At 45.4% G+C, this 16,545-nt stretch overlaps 1 protein-coding gene across 1 annotated transcript in view; it reads right to left on the bottom strand.

Moving 5' to 3' along the window:
* Positions 1–203: 203 nt before the first annotated feature.
* POLRMT (RNA polymerase mitochondrial) overlaps positions 204–16,545 on the bottom strand; it is a 49,046-nt gene continuing 32,704 nt past the window's right edge. Inside the window, exons 15-21 of the mRNA XM_044269675.1 lie at positions 9,846–9,959; positions 5,550–5,602; positions 2,867–2,965; positions 2,705–2,777; positions 1,647–1,732; positions 613–677; positions 204–444 (exon numbers count right to left, since the gene is read on the bottom strand). Coding sequence (XP_044125610.1) covers positions 395–444; positions 613–677; positions 1,647–1,732; positions 2,705–2,777; positions 2,867–2,965; positions 5,550–5,602; positions 9,846–9,959 — 540 coding nt within the window. The 3' untranslated portion in view covers positions 204–394. The remainder of the gene's footprint in view (positions 445–612; positions 678–1,646; positions 1,733–2,704; positions 2,778–2,866; positions 2,966–5,549; positions 5,603–9,845; positions 9,960–16,545) is intronic.

Here is a 16,545-nt window from a genome sequence, read left to right as displayed (position 1 = left end):
ATTGCTGATAGATGAAGGTTACTCAGAGGACACTTGAAGGAATTAATTCTGCAGCGGAGTAGACGGTAAAGCGAGCTGGAAGATGCAAGGATCAGTGGCTGCACAATAGGAGGCAGACTGACAACGATGTATTGATTATAGTTACTCAATCCTGAACCTGGCTAGCACGTCTTACATATGATTTACTCACAGTAGACATACAATCTGAAGGCCTATAAAAACCCACTCATGATTTATTCATACACCAACTTTTCAGACCACGGCACACAAGGCTCCCGCGTAAGCAAATGGGGAACGAAGCTTCCACAGGAAGGATACACAGACAGTAACTGCTGTGACACACACAGCGTCATCTATACACGACTATGGAAATTGTCCACACCCAACAGCAGGATCAGCTGAAGAAATAGGTAGAATCCTTTACATTCTCTAGGTTAAATGTTCCTAGGGGTGGGGGGGGAAAAAAAGACATTGTCACTCAAAAGTATTATTTAGCATTTAATACAAAAAAATTTTTATACAAGAGAAAAGAGGCAGATGTGCGGAATATGATTGAGTGGATTGGTTTTCCACAGAACCGGTGTGCACCAGATATGATAAATCATCCCTTACCTGTCTTGGGAACATCCCTGAAGAGATTCAGCATCTTCAGATTTTCTGGGTCATGAGCTTGTGCACTGGAAGTCATAAAGTGATAACATGTCATCTCAGGTATTGGTGGCCCATGTTTAGAACAGAGACCGCATTTCTATGGCACTCTCAAAAATAGCAGAGCGCTTCACTCGGCAATTTTTGGCACTCGCCTAGAAATTAATGGAGGGTGGCCACGCATTCTCGGTCCGCTAACCTTCAGACACTGGTGGCATATCCTAGCAACATACCACCAATATGTGAGATGGACCAACCCCTTCAATCTATACAGAACAAAAACATGGGAAGTATACATTCTGTACTAGCACAGTATGGGAATAGGATACAAAGCACTTTACATGGTGAAGGAAATATAATTCATCCCTGCTCAGGAAACTAGTATGCTGATTGGTTCCGCTCTAAATTAAAGGGGTTCCCTGCTCTCCCCATCAATATCAGGGCAGTCCGACTCCTGGCCTCCCCACCAATCAGCTGTTTGAAGGGAGAACACAGCGCTCCTTCTCTTCACTATTTATCTGCTTGCCGATAACATTGCAGTGCAATTACATAAATTCCACCCCATTCAATTCAATAGGACAAAGGGTAATTACAACTGCTCCTTCCCATTCTCGTTAATGGGATATCCTAAGGATACATGGGAAAAGCAGTAAAACCATTTAAAGGGGGGGGGGGGGGGATGGGGGATTTCTGAAGAGATAGATATACACCAGTACTTTGGCATAAAAACATAGCACATTTTGGCACACACCATATTTGGACTATAATTTGTAACTTTTCAATCCTCTTGCCATGGGCCAGAAACTTTCCAATAGTATACATTTTTAAACACAGGAAATGACATTATTTTCTGTCTTCAGGAAGCTCCAAGAAGCGCTAATTGTTTTTTTGAGGCTTGCACCTTTTAATACGTTTGACTCATTTCACTGTGACTGGCACATGAAATTCCAGCTTGAATAAACCTCCCCCTACTCGCCTGTGTATTTTTCAGTACTTACTTGTGACAGTATTTTTGTATCAAGAATTGTGAGAGATTCTGTAAAATGGGCTGACTGTGCAGAGAAACAAACTGTTCCCGGCAAACCTGTGGACAAGCAGTAAGGTTAGTCTTTCATCCGCATTCTGCTGCAACCATAGTGACAGACTGCAGCGAATAAGCAATTCTGAAGTTCAAAAATCTGTAACAGACGGAGACCAAAACCACACTTGAAAAAAGGGTCAGGATAACATGCCGCTCAGTGTTTTAGCCATGAACAACCACAATGTCACAGCACTCAGCATGCTCAAATACACATGTTCCTCCCTTGGTATGGAGTGCCAGTGATCCTGTGGCTATTTTACGTGGTACAAGCTCCGTCATGAAGCTCTTGTAGTCAATCAACAGAGTCATCTTAGGCTACATTCACAGGACCATATGCGGTTTTTAATCTGCAAATTGCGGATCCACAAGACATGGATACCGGCCACATACAGTCAGCCCTATGATAGAAATGACTATTCTAGTTCACAATTGCGGACAAGAATAGGTAGGACATGCTCTATCTTTTTTGCAGGGCCACATAATTGAAGTACGGATGTTGATAGCACACCGTGTGCTGTCCGCATCTTTTGCGGCCCCATTGAAATGAATGGGTCCACATCTGTTCCACAAAATTGTGGAATGGATGGGGACCCATAAATGCACTTATGTGAATGTACCCTTAACGTGAAGGGGTACTTGTTGGCATACAGAACAATCACCATTTTGTGTGAAGAGAGCAATTCCAGCACTACCTTATGCCTTGTAATAGAGGGGCCTGCTGTAAATAGAGGAGAATGGGAACTGTCTGTCGAGAGGAATCATGAAAACTATACATGGACATCCTGCACAGTGCAAGCCTTAGCATCATCAAAACAAAGGTGCGGCACAGAGCTGGGCAAGATTATGAAAATCGACTATTCCAGAACTATGGTTTCATTATTTGGTAAGGATTCCGCACACACAGGATTAGAAGGGGCCTATTCTTTCTGCCAGCATATAAAGTTGTATCAACTATGTTAAGGAAAGAAATCCCACCTTGTTCATTATGTCCACAGTATCTGCATGTGTCCAGAAACAGTCATGAACAGACACAAAGGTAATTCCACGTCTGTAATGAATGAAAGATGGCAGGATGACATAATTTGCTGAAAATACTACTCATATTTACATTGTGGTCTAAAAATTTGTCAGGCCTACCTGTGACAGTGCAAGGCAGTGAGCATCATGTGTGTGGAATCCAGAGAGTGAATAAAGTTCGGAGGGAAGGCATTCTTCTGTTTCATTGTATCGGGTCGTCTAGAAGTGGAAACATGGATAAGTTAGGCTACTTTCACACTGGTGTTTTGGATCCGCAGAATGCACCAGTTTAGTCTCCATTGCGCTTTGGAGACGGACACCAAAACGCTGCTTTCTACAACTATTGTTAAAGTGAGTCACCTTTCTGGAGCGCTATGACCAGCAGTAGTACATGAATAGTACTGCTCCTGCCAAGTCCAGATCAATACATTTTATGGCCATACCCCCGCCTTCTGGCTCTGTAATAGACCGATAAGACTTCTGAGCCATGCACACAGTCCGTTCCAGTGCCAGTTTGTGGGTGCAGTGGGGAAAGGGAGGTGGATTTGGAGCTGTTTTATTCTTCTAGTACTACTTTTAGTGTGCTCCAGCAAGGTGACAGACTTCATTACCAGAGGGTATATACTACCACCCCTTCTATTAGTGAGCATAACTTGGCAGAATTTTTATATTTTTTTTTTTTGCATCACAACATTTAGAGAGCTGTAACATTTTCATTTTTCCCCTCAATGTAGCTGTTTGAGGGCTTATTTTTTGGAATGAGTTGTATTTTTTAATTACACCATTTTGGGGTACATCTAATTTACTGAGTACAGTGACCCCTCAACATAGAATGGCCCCAGGAAACAATATTTTCAACATACAATGGTCTTTTCTGATCCATCATAAATTGAGATTAGACTCTAGTAGCTACTCTGCGGTGGTAAATGTTTTGTACTGCCCCCAGTCTGTGCCAAGATGAGCTGCTCCTTTGGACACCAGTTGAGTGGCGACTCCATTTTATTTTTCTGGTACAAGTATATACTGTAAAAGACCCTGAGGAAGCTCCTGCCTTCACCGTAGAAAGTCATTTATAGCTTCCAGCATCTATTCCGGTTTTACTGAAGGACTTGCTTTATAGGTCTTGGTTATCTGCTTATTCTTCTTAAAACTTTACATTTTTGTTATTCTGGGATGACATTTTGGGGCGTTGGAAACAATTATTGGTCTTCCATAGAGAGATATATATACTTAAGTTACAATGGTTTCAACTTACAACGGTCGTCCTAGAACCAATTAATATTGTAACCTGAGGACCACTCACAGTGCAGGTCATGTCTCAAATGATGTTTGGTTTAGTTTGTCCGATGGATGACTTTGCAGGAGAACCACTTTGTTATCCCCTTGTGCTGCTTGCAAATTGACCACTTCAAGTCAAGGAGCATTGGTCTTGACACTCACAGTGAAGCTTGCCGCTCCCTAATCCTACCTATTCAGTCTTGATGTCTTTGTGCCGAGTCTCCATGCGCAGGATCTCAGAAGCATCGCATTTGATGTACAGTCAGCAGAGAGACGTCCATCAACAGTGAAGAGGTGGGACTGAGGAGCAGCAAGCTTGACTTCTAGTGTCAAGATCCCTTTAAATGGTCGATTTGCATGCAGAGTGCCCTCCCTAGGTCTATTCCGCTGGATGCTATATTGCTATTAACACCTGAAACCTACAGCAAACTTTAAAAAAAATGGGCTCTGTAAAAAAAAAAAAAAAAAAAAAAGGGTCATATATGCACACAAGAAATATGCCAACATTGAAGATTGCCCACATGGAAATCAGATAAGACTGTGCAGTACTGAGCTCCTAGGACCTTCTAGTCACACCCCTCCTTCATGAAAGGTGCAGAAACAACAAGGTCCTGTCAGTCTCAACATACCTCTTATGTCTGTTGAGAACATGATGGGGATCTGTGACTGGCATTTTAGTATTGCACTGTGGCATTGACAGATCATTGACTGGAATAGTGGTGGTTCACTGTGGCATTATATTTCTACCATATCGCCTGAATATTACTACAGATGGAAAAGACTTTGGTCTTGATTTATCATGCCTTAACCCCTGAATTTTGGCTTCAAAAAGTCGCAAAATAGGCTTGCACTTTTTCACCACTTACTCCAGTTGGTCAAATGATTTTTTATTAATCGGATTTTATTTGTACATGTCAAAAGTGTACAAATTGTCCTGGCTACCAAAGCTTTAAAATGACCAAAACTGCCTGGCAGCGAAAGGTTTAATGCAGATCTGTCACCATAAAATGCTGCCTTATTCAAATATTCAAACACAGCAGGGCTATTAGACCAAACGGCACAAAATACATTGTGCTGTGTGGTTTACAGCCACTCCCCATTGATGATGTATCTGCCTGTATACACCGCAGCTGCCAGTCATTGGTGGGGGGGAGGCAGGAGACCGCTTTCCACATGAATGCAGCAGGCTCATAACCTAACACCACAATATTTTTTGTGTCACTTAGTCTAATAAACCAGCAAACATTTTGCCTATAATATGCCGCTCTTACATAAGACAGCAAATGCCAGTGACAGATCTCCTTTAAGCATCTTTATTTTGGTTGGAGCCATGAAAGATAGTCAGTGACTGTGGTGGCCATGGTTGAGGGACAATTCATGAATACAGCATTCTTCTTATGCTATTGATAACATTAAGAGCAGTTTCATTGACTAAACTAATAATGTAAAGCCATTCGGCTGGTATACTATTACGACAACTATCAAAGCAATATATTAGTATGAAAGGCACACGCAGAAAACTCACGCATTAGCATCGGTCTTATTTGCCAAGGACACCATCTGCAGGTTACTCTGGAACTACAATAAATAACACACACGACAGTGAGCCAACAGGCTGACGTAAAGACTGCCCCATGGGTAATACATACATCGATCAGGAGATATATTTGCTGTATGAGTCAGCAATTGAAAGGCCTAGTGTAGAAAGGTCATCTTTTATGTGGTACTGTACAGCATCTATTCAAATAAATGGGTGACCATGACCATCACAGTTGTGCCAGGTCCACTCTATGAGACATAGCCGTGTTCAAAATAATAGCAGTGTGTCTAAAAAAGTGAATAAAGCTCAAAATCCTTCTAATATCTTTTATTTCCATACACACAAATGCATTGGGAACACTACACATTCTATTCCAAATCAAAACTTGAAGAAAAAATATAGCAAATTTGTGTTGTTCCTCTAAAAAAAAAATTGAAGAAAAGTGAATAGTGAATATTAGACTGTTCAAAAAAATAGCAGTGTTTGTATTCTTCTTTACAAACTCAAACATTCACTAAATAAACAGAAAAATGTTTGAAGATTTTGCTTTCTCTTGAATCACTTCACTAATATTTAGTTGTATAACCGCTGTTTCTGAGAACTGCTCGACATCTGTGTTGCATGGAGTCAACCAACTTCTGGCCCCTGTGAACAGGTATTCCAGCCCAGGAGGATTGGACTACATTTCCACAGTTCTTCTCCATTTCTTGGTTTTGCCTCAGAAACTGCATTTTTGATGTCACCCCACAAGTTTTCTTTTGGATTAAGATCCGGGGATTGGGCTGGCCATTCCATAACGTCAATCTTGTTGGTCTGGAACCAAGATGCTGCATGTTTACTGGTGTGTTTGGGGTCGTCTTGTTGGACACCCATTTCAAGGGTATCTACTCTTCAGCATAAGGCAGCATGACCTCTTCAAGTATTCTGATGTATTCAAACTGATCCATGATCCCTGGTATGCGATAAATAGGCCCAACACCGTAGTATGAGAAACATCCCCATATCTTGATGCTTGCGCCACCATGCTTCACAGTGTACTGTGGCTTGGATTCAGTGTTTGGGGGTCGTCTGACAAACTGTCTCCGGCCACTAAACCCAAAAAGAACAATCTTACTTTCATCAGTCCACAAAATGTCTCTTTAGGCCAGTCAATGTGCTCTTTGGCAATTTGTAACCTCTTCAGCACGTGTCTTTTTTTCAAAGGTGGGACTTTGCGGGGGGCTTCTTTCAGATAGCTTGGCTTCACATAGGCGTCTTCTATTTGTAACAGTACTCACAGGTCACTTTAGACTTTCTTTGATCTTCCTGGAGCTTATTTTTGGCTGAGTACTTGCCATTTTGGCTATTCTTCTATCCATTCGAATGGTAGTTTTTTTTTTGCTTTCTTCCACGTCTTTCAGGTTTTGGTTGCCATTTAAAGCATTTGCGATCATTTTAGCTGAGCAGCCTATTATTTTCTGCACTTCTTTATAAGTTTTCCCCTCTCCAATCAACTGTTTAAACAAGATACGCTGTTCTTCTGAACAATGTCTGGAACGATCCATTTTCCTCAGAATTTCAGAGAGAAACGCACTGTAACCAGCATGTACAACCTTTGCTGCCTTCCTTCATTAAATAAGGGCAATAATTGCCACCTGTTTTTCAAAGAATGAATGACCTCACTAATTGAACTCCACACTGCTATTATTTTGAACATGCCACTTTCAATTAGTGATTCAATTTCACAGAATCAGCAGTATGCATGTCATGACTGTTCGGTCTGTTGGAATTCTATTACTCTACTATACATGCTAGTAAATTATTTGCTATGTAGAAATATAATTTCTACCAAAAACTGTGACTGATCAGGTTAGTGATGTCTGACTGCTATTATTTTGAACATAACTGTATATGTCTCATTAGGTATATTGCTTTCTGCTGACCTGTATTACGGAGCAAAATTATGACCAAGTATAGCAAAAACACCATACTTAAACAGTACTCGGGGGGGGGGGGGGGGGATCACAGGGCAAATGTCATAAAAATTCAGTTCCTATATGAAAATTTGATCAGACCAGAAGCAAATAATAGAGAATATATTTCTCACCGATGCACTTGTAGCATGCCATTATACTTTAAGCAACCCACTTTCATATCGTCTTTAACATTAAATAGTCATTCATTTTCCACACAACTTTGCATAACTCAATAGTACAAGTGACCACAAGACCCTTTGTAATGTCTTCCCAGTGAGAAATGTCTAGGTTTTCATCTGTTTACCTTTACCTACGCTGTAAGTGACAATATGGGACAGATATACTGTGGCGTTAAATAGAAACAAGATAATATATAACGTCACCGAATTGTCCGAGATTTTGATACTGATGGTCTATCCTCAGGATAGATAATCAATATCAGATTGATGGGGTCCGACACCTGAGACCGCTGCTGATCAGCTGTTGGAAGAGACCACATTGCTACCTGACCTAGGCACAGCTCAGTCCCATTCAAGTGAATGTCGCTGAGCTGCAATATCAAACACAGATGCTATTCAATGTATGACGCTGTGCTCGGTAACCTGCAAAAAGTGCCCAGTGCTCACCAGAGCTCCGTGGTCTCTTCAAACAGTTGACTGGCAGGGGTGCAAGGTGTCAGACCCACTGATCTGATACTGATCACCTATCTGAGAATAGGTTATCACTATTAAACTCCCAGAAGACTTTTTTAAGCTAACCGTGCACAGTCCCTATAAACCAAATAAAGAATATCATATACATTTAAATAGTCTATTGTCAAATTCGGTCTGATAGGGCAGGAAGGCCACAGGCAGCTAGCCTCTGCTCTCCACCAATAGTCTTTCAGGATAATAAGGATATTGACGAATTAACCCCTTTATCAAAGATTTAAGTAATACACCATGTAAAATAAACATACGCCAGCTAGCCAGATACCTTTGACTGTAAGCAATCCATAATAGTTACTGACCTAGCACCAGGAGCACAGTCTGACAGATTTTAAGTTCCTGGTGCTGGATCAGTACTTACTGTGCATGTAATACACAATAATGGTAAACAAGTACCATGACCATGACATGTTCCATGGGGGAAATTGGCTTCTACCTCATGTTTTTTTTTTTTTTTTGCCTTCCTCTGGATCAACTTGCAGGATAGCAGGCCGAACTGGATGGACAGAAGTCTTTTTTGGTCTTATAAACTATGTTACTATGACTAGACCGTGGTGCATCCAGGGCTCTTCTTAACTCAGACTTTTAGCTGCATTACACGCAACTACTCCTTCACTGAAACTAACTTTTTGAACACCATCATGAAGATACAGAATAATAACATATAAACAGCTAACCAACTGGCTGGAAATCACATCTCTGATGGGACAGCTTCCACCCCAAACATAAAAAACCCTATCATCTACAGATCAGGGAAATGAATGGAGGGCGCACTGCGCATGCACAGCCGCCCTCAATTCATTTCAATGGGGCCACCGAAAATAGCTGAGCCAGCTGGCTCGGCTATTTCCGCCTGCCCCATAGAAATAAATGGGAGCAGGGGCTGCACGTTTGCACGTTCACTTGTATGGGAGCAGCGCTTGGTGGTGAACGGACCCCGGGAAACCCGGGGTCGTCCAGGCACAGCTCTCCCCGCTCCATTCTCCTTGTAGGTGCGGGTCCCAGAGGCACCTATCAGACAATGAGGGCATATCCTAGCGATATGCCCCCATTGTATGTGATGGGAATACCCCTTTAAGGAATGTGCCCCTTAGACCTCTTGAGTTCATTGTATTCATGGACTGGATATCTATTATAGGACAAAAAAAACTTTCAAATTAATCTATAATCCTCATGTATCACTTCTCAAACAATTTACTGCTACATCTGTTTGTTTCCTCCTCCACTCATATTGATCTAACATCACCTGTCTCATCTACCTCATTATTCCTATTTACTTTGTTGTATAAATATGTGACTCGTCAGACACTGTCTTAAGAGACGCCTGATGAAGAGGCCCAAGTAGCCTCAAATGCAATTTTGTCATCATCTTTTCAGTTAGCCTTTGAAAAGGTATCAGCCACTAAGGAATCTCATTCCCTTGTTTATCTTCTATTTACTGGCTAACAAGGTACAACTATAAATTTTTACTTTAATTTTTTATTTTGTAATTTACATTGATTGGCTCATTTCAGAAGTCTGAAAATTGTAGCGAAACCCCTGGCAGGGAAGGGTTAACAGAAGTTGATTAGGCAGTTGCTGTACAGATGTCTAGATACGTAATAAGAGAACTCTCTCACCATGACATTCTTGGTACGGTGGTAAGGCTGTATAATAGGAAGTCCAATCGGGGTCACCCACTCCACTGTGTTTCCAGACTTTGAGATCATGCGAGCACTTTCTGTCAGCCAGTGCTAAGTGCAAGAAGAGAAGAAGCAGTGGGGTCACATTCCTTCACAGCTACTACATGATACCCGCCCCCTCTGATGTGGTAGAATCATCTGTATTTATACAGAGCTAACATACTCCGCAGCGCTTTACAATTCAACATTGAGTTTGTGATCAGGAATACTAGATTTTTGTACTTACCGTAAAATCTGTTTCTCTTCCGTTCATTGGGAGACACAGGCTTTGACCATAGGTATAGCTGTTGCCGCTAGGAGGCAGATACTAAACACACAAAGTGTAAGCTCCTCCCTCTTAAGCTATACCCTTCCTGCAGGGACTAAGCTAAATCAGTTTAGTGCAAAAGCAGTAGGAGAAGCCAGACACAAGAAAATTACATTATGTGCAAACCCAGAACCACACAGGCCCAAAAACAAAAGAAATAGGTGGGAGCTGTGTCCCCCCAATGAACGGAAGAGAAACAGATTTTATGGTAAGTACAAAAATCTAGTTTTCTCTTCCATCTCATTGGGGGACACAGGCTTTGACCATGGGACGTTTACAGAGCAGTCTCCGATGGTGGGCTTAACTTCAACCCCCTGACAATCATAGAACCGCTGTCTGCAAAACTCTCTACGCCCCAAAGAAGCGTCAGAAGATGCAAAGGTGTGCACCCTGTAAAACTTGGAAAAAGTATGCAAAAACGACCAGGTCTTGCACACCTGAAGGGCCAAAGCCCTGTGATGCACCGCTCCAGAGGCCCCCACTGCCCGAGCCGAATGAGCAGTCACCCGGAAGGGCGGAGCCCGGTCCTTAACACGGTACGCTTCCACAATAGCCAAACTAATCCATCGGTAAATGAAAGTCTTTGATGCTGCCAGACCTCGTCTCGGTCCCTCTGAAATCACAAACAGGGAATAATCCCGCCTGAAAGATGCTGTCTCGGACAGATAAACCAGCACGGCTCGTACTAAATCCAGGGTATGGAGCAACTGCTCCCAAGGATGAGACGGGTTCGGACAAAATGAACGGAGAATAATCTCCTCATTTAGATGGAATACCAACACCACCTTCGGCAGGAAGGACTGCACAGGGCGAAGGACCACCTTATCCTGATGGAGAATCAGGAAGAACGACCGACAAGGAAAGCCAAAAGTCGCGGCAAAGATGAGCAAACGGGAGACGGCTGTCGCCGCTCGCACCAACTAAAGTAGGACTTCCAGGTTCGGTGGTAGATTCTGGAAGACGACGGCTTCCTGGCCCGAATCAAGGTCTGGACCACCGCATCCGAAAACCCAGGAGCTTTCAGTACGGCGGCTTCTACAGCCATGCCGTTAAATGTAGCGAACCTAAATCCGGGTGGAAGATTGGCTCCTGCGACAGCAGGTCCTCCCTAAGAGGAAGATGCCAAGGTTCGTCGGTGAGAAGGGCGACTAGGGACGGGTGCCACACCCTGCACGGCCAATCTGGGGCCACGAGAATGACGGGCCGTCCCTCGGACCTGATCTTCCGGAGAAGACACAGAATGAGAGGAAGTGGCGGGAACAAGTAAGGAAACGTGTACCGACTCCACGGGCTCACCAGCGCATCGCATGCCTGGACCATGGGGTCGCTGGACTGCGCAACGAAGTCCTCGACCTTGTTGTTGAAGTGTGAGGCCATGAGATCCACATCCAGCTGACCGCACCTCTCGCAGATGGCTCGAAAGACCCGTGGGTGAAGAGCCTACTCGCCGGGACACTCCCGGCTGAGGAAGTCTGCGATTCAGTTGTCGACGCCGGGTATGTGAACTGCCGACTGTGCAGGAACAGATTTCTCTGCCCAGCTCCTCGCGTGACCATACCCCTTGAACAGAGAGATTTTCCAACCCTCCCCCCAAACCCTTTAGGCTTGCATTAACACCTTCCAATGGAAAGGGAGAAAACAGCGACCCGACGTCAACATCGGAGAGACCATCCACCATCTGAGGGCCCGGCGCACTGGGGCAAGGAGACGCATTGGCCGATCCAAGGAGGCTGGGGAGCGATCCCAGCTGGACAGGATGGCTCGCTGAAGTGTTCTGGTATGGAATTGAGCATAGGGAACTGCTTCGAAAGGCAGAGACAATGTGCCCCAGAGTCCACATGCAGCGACGAAAGGGAACCGGAGCTGGCCGCAACAAGGGGAGAATCTGAAGATGGAGAGCGGATAGTTTTTCCGGAGGCAAGAACACCTTGGCCTGACAAGTGTCCAGTACCATGCACAGATAAGTCAACCGCTGCAATGGATAAAGACAAGACTTCTGCCTGTTCAGGATTTATCCGAAGTGCTCCAGTGTGACTAGAAAAATCTTCAAGCTGTCCGCCGTCCCCTGGAACGACAGACCATTCACCAGGATGTCATCTAAGTAAGCGATCGCCGCGATCGCCACGATCCCCCTGGCATGGAGCAGGGTCATGACTGTCGCAAGAACCTTCGTAAAGACCCTGGGAACAGTGGAAGGCCGAACGGGAGGGCTACAAACTGGTAGTGAAATGGACCCACTACGAACTGGAGAAACCTCTGATGACTGACGCATATGGGCACATGAAGATAAGCGTCCTTGATGTCTATCGAGGACAGGTACTCCACCGGTTCCTTGGACGCAATGACTGACCTCAGTGACTCCATCGGTAATCTGCGGACGCGAAGGAAACAGTTGAGCACCTTGGGGTCACCTCTTTTTAGGGAACCACAAAGAGATTTGAGTGAAACCCCTGAAAACGGTATTGCGCAGGAACCGGAACAATCACACCTTGCTGCAGCAGCGTGGGAATTGTCAGAAAATAAGAATCTGCGGCTGCGGGAGAGGCCGGAGGAGATGACGAAAAAAACGGGACGGAGGGGAGGACTTGAAATCCAGCTTGTAGCCCTCTGCAATGACCTCCCTCACCCAAGCATCTGAGACGTAAGCCAGCCAAACATGTCGAAACACATGAAGCCGGCCGCCCACCCGCACGTAGGGTGCCGGAAGCTGCCTGTCATGCAGCAAAGTTCTTAGGGTTAAAGGACTTGTAGCCCTGTTGACGGGAACGCCAGGAAGGGCGCGGCTTGAAGGAAGGTTTGCACTTCTGATCCGTGGCCGACTTGTCGGACGCCCTCATAGGGCTGGAAAAACTCTGAAAGGGACGAAAAAAAGACTTCCAATTTTTGACCTATTAGATGGCCTGTTCTGTGGTAAATGGGTGCTCTTTCCACCTGTAGTGTCCGAAATGATCTCATCCAGGCGCTTACCAGAAAGTCTGCCGCCGGTAAAGGGGAGAGCAGTCAGGATCCGCTTTTAAGCATTATCTGCTGCCCAGCAGGAGAGCCATAGGGTACGGTGAATAGCCACCAACAGGGCTGACAAACTAGCCATAAACCTGGCAGCGTCCAAAGATGCTTCACAAATATATGCACTGGCATGCGAGAGCTGCAGGGCCAAATCTGCAAGTTCCCCCAAGGGGACTCCCGAGTCGAGACCCTGAAAAAAAAATTACTAGCCCACTCTCCCATAGCCTTGCTCACCCATGTAGAGGCAAACACCGGCTACAGCTCTGTGTCCACTGCTTCAAGGCAGATTTTGCAAACGCTGATATCTTTGATATTAGAAAAAGAAGGCCCATCCGCCATTGGCAAGGTAGTATGTTTAGCCAAGCGGGAAACTGGCGGATCCATTATAGGTGGAGCCGACCATTTCTTAGTCAAATCCTCCGGAAAAGGATAAAGTATGTTCAAGCGTTTTGGCAACATGAAATGTCTATCAGGGTAATTTCACTCCTTGGAGAGGGAGGAATCAAACTCCTGGTGGCTGGGGAAACACTTGTGCGAATGATGGGACTTCCTAAAGGAAACCTGTGCTGGCAGATGACGGAGCTGGATCCTCAACCTGCAACGTCTCAATAACTGCCGTAATTAAATTGTCCACCATGGAGGACAGTATGGACGACTGACCCTCCGGTGAGACAACATCCTCATATCTGATCCTCTCTCTTCGGAACATGCCTCTTTAACGGGGGACATGTCGGAGTGAGACTCTCTAGTAGGGGGAGGAGAGGCCGAGGAAACGGGAGACACAGACACCCTTTTGAGGGAGGATGTTCTGTCCTATTTTGTGGGACGGCCACGATGGGCATGCGCCCAGTGATCCCCAGAGTCGGAACCGGTCAGAGGACTGCCTTGCCGACAAACGCCCCAATATATCCACAATAGCTTTGTTGGTATTGGAGACATCCTGCACCACCCTAGACAGGGAACGTGCCCATTCCGGTTCTTCTGTAGCTTGCGCAGCGGGAAGCAACGGGTCCGGGGCAGAGCCACTTGATGGTGGCGCAGCACACGCCAAACAGTGGGAGGTTGACTGAGGGGATGGAAATTTTGCCCGACATGATGCACAAGCAAAATGACGCACCAAAGGGACTGCCTGCTTCAGGACCTGGGGTCTGGGCTCTGACATAGTGACAATCCTGGCGCAGAGGAAGCAGGGAAGGTTATACCATGTAAGAAGGGACAAACAGCACTTACTCAGCCTGTGTCCCTCCAAGCAGCGGTGCTTTAAATCCCGGAAGCAGGCGGAGCCTATTCTCCCTCTGCTCTGCTGCTGGTGTGGGGGCTCTAGCACCCCGCCCATCATCTCTAGCCCCGCCGCTTCTGGAACACACACCGGCTTCCCCAGATGCCGGCCAGGGAAAAATAAGCCGCGGGGGGCCCTGCAGGAGCAGGCCACACAGAAGCCGGGGCCTCAATTAACAATGGCCCCGGCGGCCCTGTGGAAGCGGCGACATCCTCAACCGGGTCGGTCACACAACAGGAGCAGCCCCCTGAGCCTTGCACAGGTGCCATTTAAAATTTAAAGGGCTCTTAATACACATGGGGAGGAGAGGGAACTGGAGGGGGCACTGGCGGCAGTCTCATACTCACCTGTCCGAAGTCTTCTGCCTCCGTGGCTCTGGCCGGATCACCACCTTCGGTGTGCGGCCCTTTGGTGAGGGCCGTGGTGATGCGATTGCTGGCGGGAGACAGTTTTTTACGGGAACCTCTGGTCTTCTTTTCTTCCGGAGAGCAGGAACGAGCATGGGGTTTGGGTGATCCCCTGGTCACCCATCTCCTGGGTGGGAGTGCAGAAAAAAATAAAAATCAGCAGACCTGGAACGCAGGGAGGTCTGCCTCCTACAGACACTAAGCTAAAACAGATTTAGCTTAGTCTCTTGCAGGAAGGGTAGAGCTGAAGAGGTAGGAGCTTACACTTTGTGTGCTTAGTGTCCGCCTCCTAGCGGCAATAGCTATACCCATGTTTAAAGCCTGTGTCCCCCAATGAGACGGCTGAGAAAGAAGCTTCTTCTGGTAAATGCCCTCTACAGCCCTGCAGACTTGTAAGTTCATCTTCTATTCACAAACCAGTCGATCAAATTTTCTCTATCCATACAGATCAATAAATAGACATTTATATAGACACCCATAAGCTCAGCAGATAGACTATGTAGTCTCTTGGGTTATCTCTTATGGTTTATTAACGCAAACAAGATCCTTGGAATGATACGACTGCACACAAAACCTTGGGGTGACTCAATATACTAAGGGCTCAAGCAGACGAACGTAGGGGCTCCATGCCCATATTGCGGACCTTAAATGGCTGGTCTGCAATATACTGGCACCCATTGACTTAAACGGGTCTACAATCCGCCAGCTACAGCCAAAGATTGGTAATCTCCTATTTTTGGCAGAGCAGATGCAGGGATCGGAAGCCCACAGAAGCACTACGAGACGCTTCCGTGGGATTTTGAGTCTGTGTCTCCGCACCGCAAAAGACAGGACACGTCCTATCTTTTGTCGCATTTTGCATGAGCCCTTGCGTTCGTCTGCACCCTGAGGCAAGATTTTTTGCACGGAGTGCAAACTTTAAAAAATAAAATAAAAATAAAAATAAAAATTAAAAATTAATGCTGAAGAATTCAGTGTGCTGTGCCATACAGGAAAGTCGTATAATACAAACATGTGACATAAACCAGGCATTTATTAGCTACATCCCAAAATTCTCAACAACACTGCTTGACTTACACGATTTAACCCCTTAAGGACCTGCACAGTACATGTATGGGGCTGGTGGACGTGACTTAAGAACCAGCGCCGTACATGTACAGAGGGGCTGATCGGGCGGGTGCAGGAGCTGCGCCCGCCCCAACCAGCGGCACAGACCCGGCAGTCACTGACAGCCGGGCCCCTGCTGCATACGCCGGCATCTGTGAAAACACTGATGCCGGCGTGTTAACCCCTTGTATGACCGCGGCATGCAAAGGGTTCACAGAGGGTACAACCAGACATATTGGGTATTGCCGGGTCCGTAATGACCGTCTCTACAAAAATATCACATGATCCACACTTGAACGCTGTCGAAAAAATAAAATAAAAACTGTGCTAAAACAATAATTCACCTTACATCACAAAAAGTGCAACACCAAGCGATCAAAAAGACTTATGCCCCCAAATTAGTACCAAGTGTCTGTAAGAACCTGCTGTATAAAAATATCACGTGACCTAACCCCTCAGGTGAAAACTGTAAAAAAAAATAATAATAAAAACTGTCGCCTTACATCACAAAAAGTGTAATACCAAGCGATC

This window comes from Bufo gargarizans, chromosome 1 (genome assembly GCF_014858855.1).
Source record: "Bufo gargarizans isolate SCDJY-AF-19 chromosome 1, ASM1485885v1, whole genome shotgun sequence".
Taxonomy (NCBI): domain Eukaryota; kingdom Metazoa; phylum Chordata; class Amphibia; order Anura; family Bufonidae; genus Bufo; species Bufo gargarizans.
This window is presented reverse-complemented; position numbering and strand designations above follow the sequence as displayed.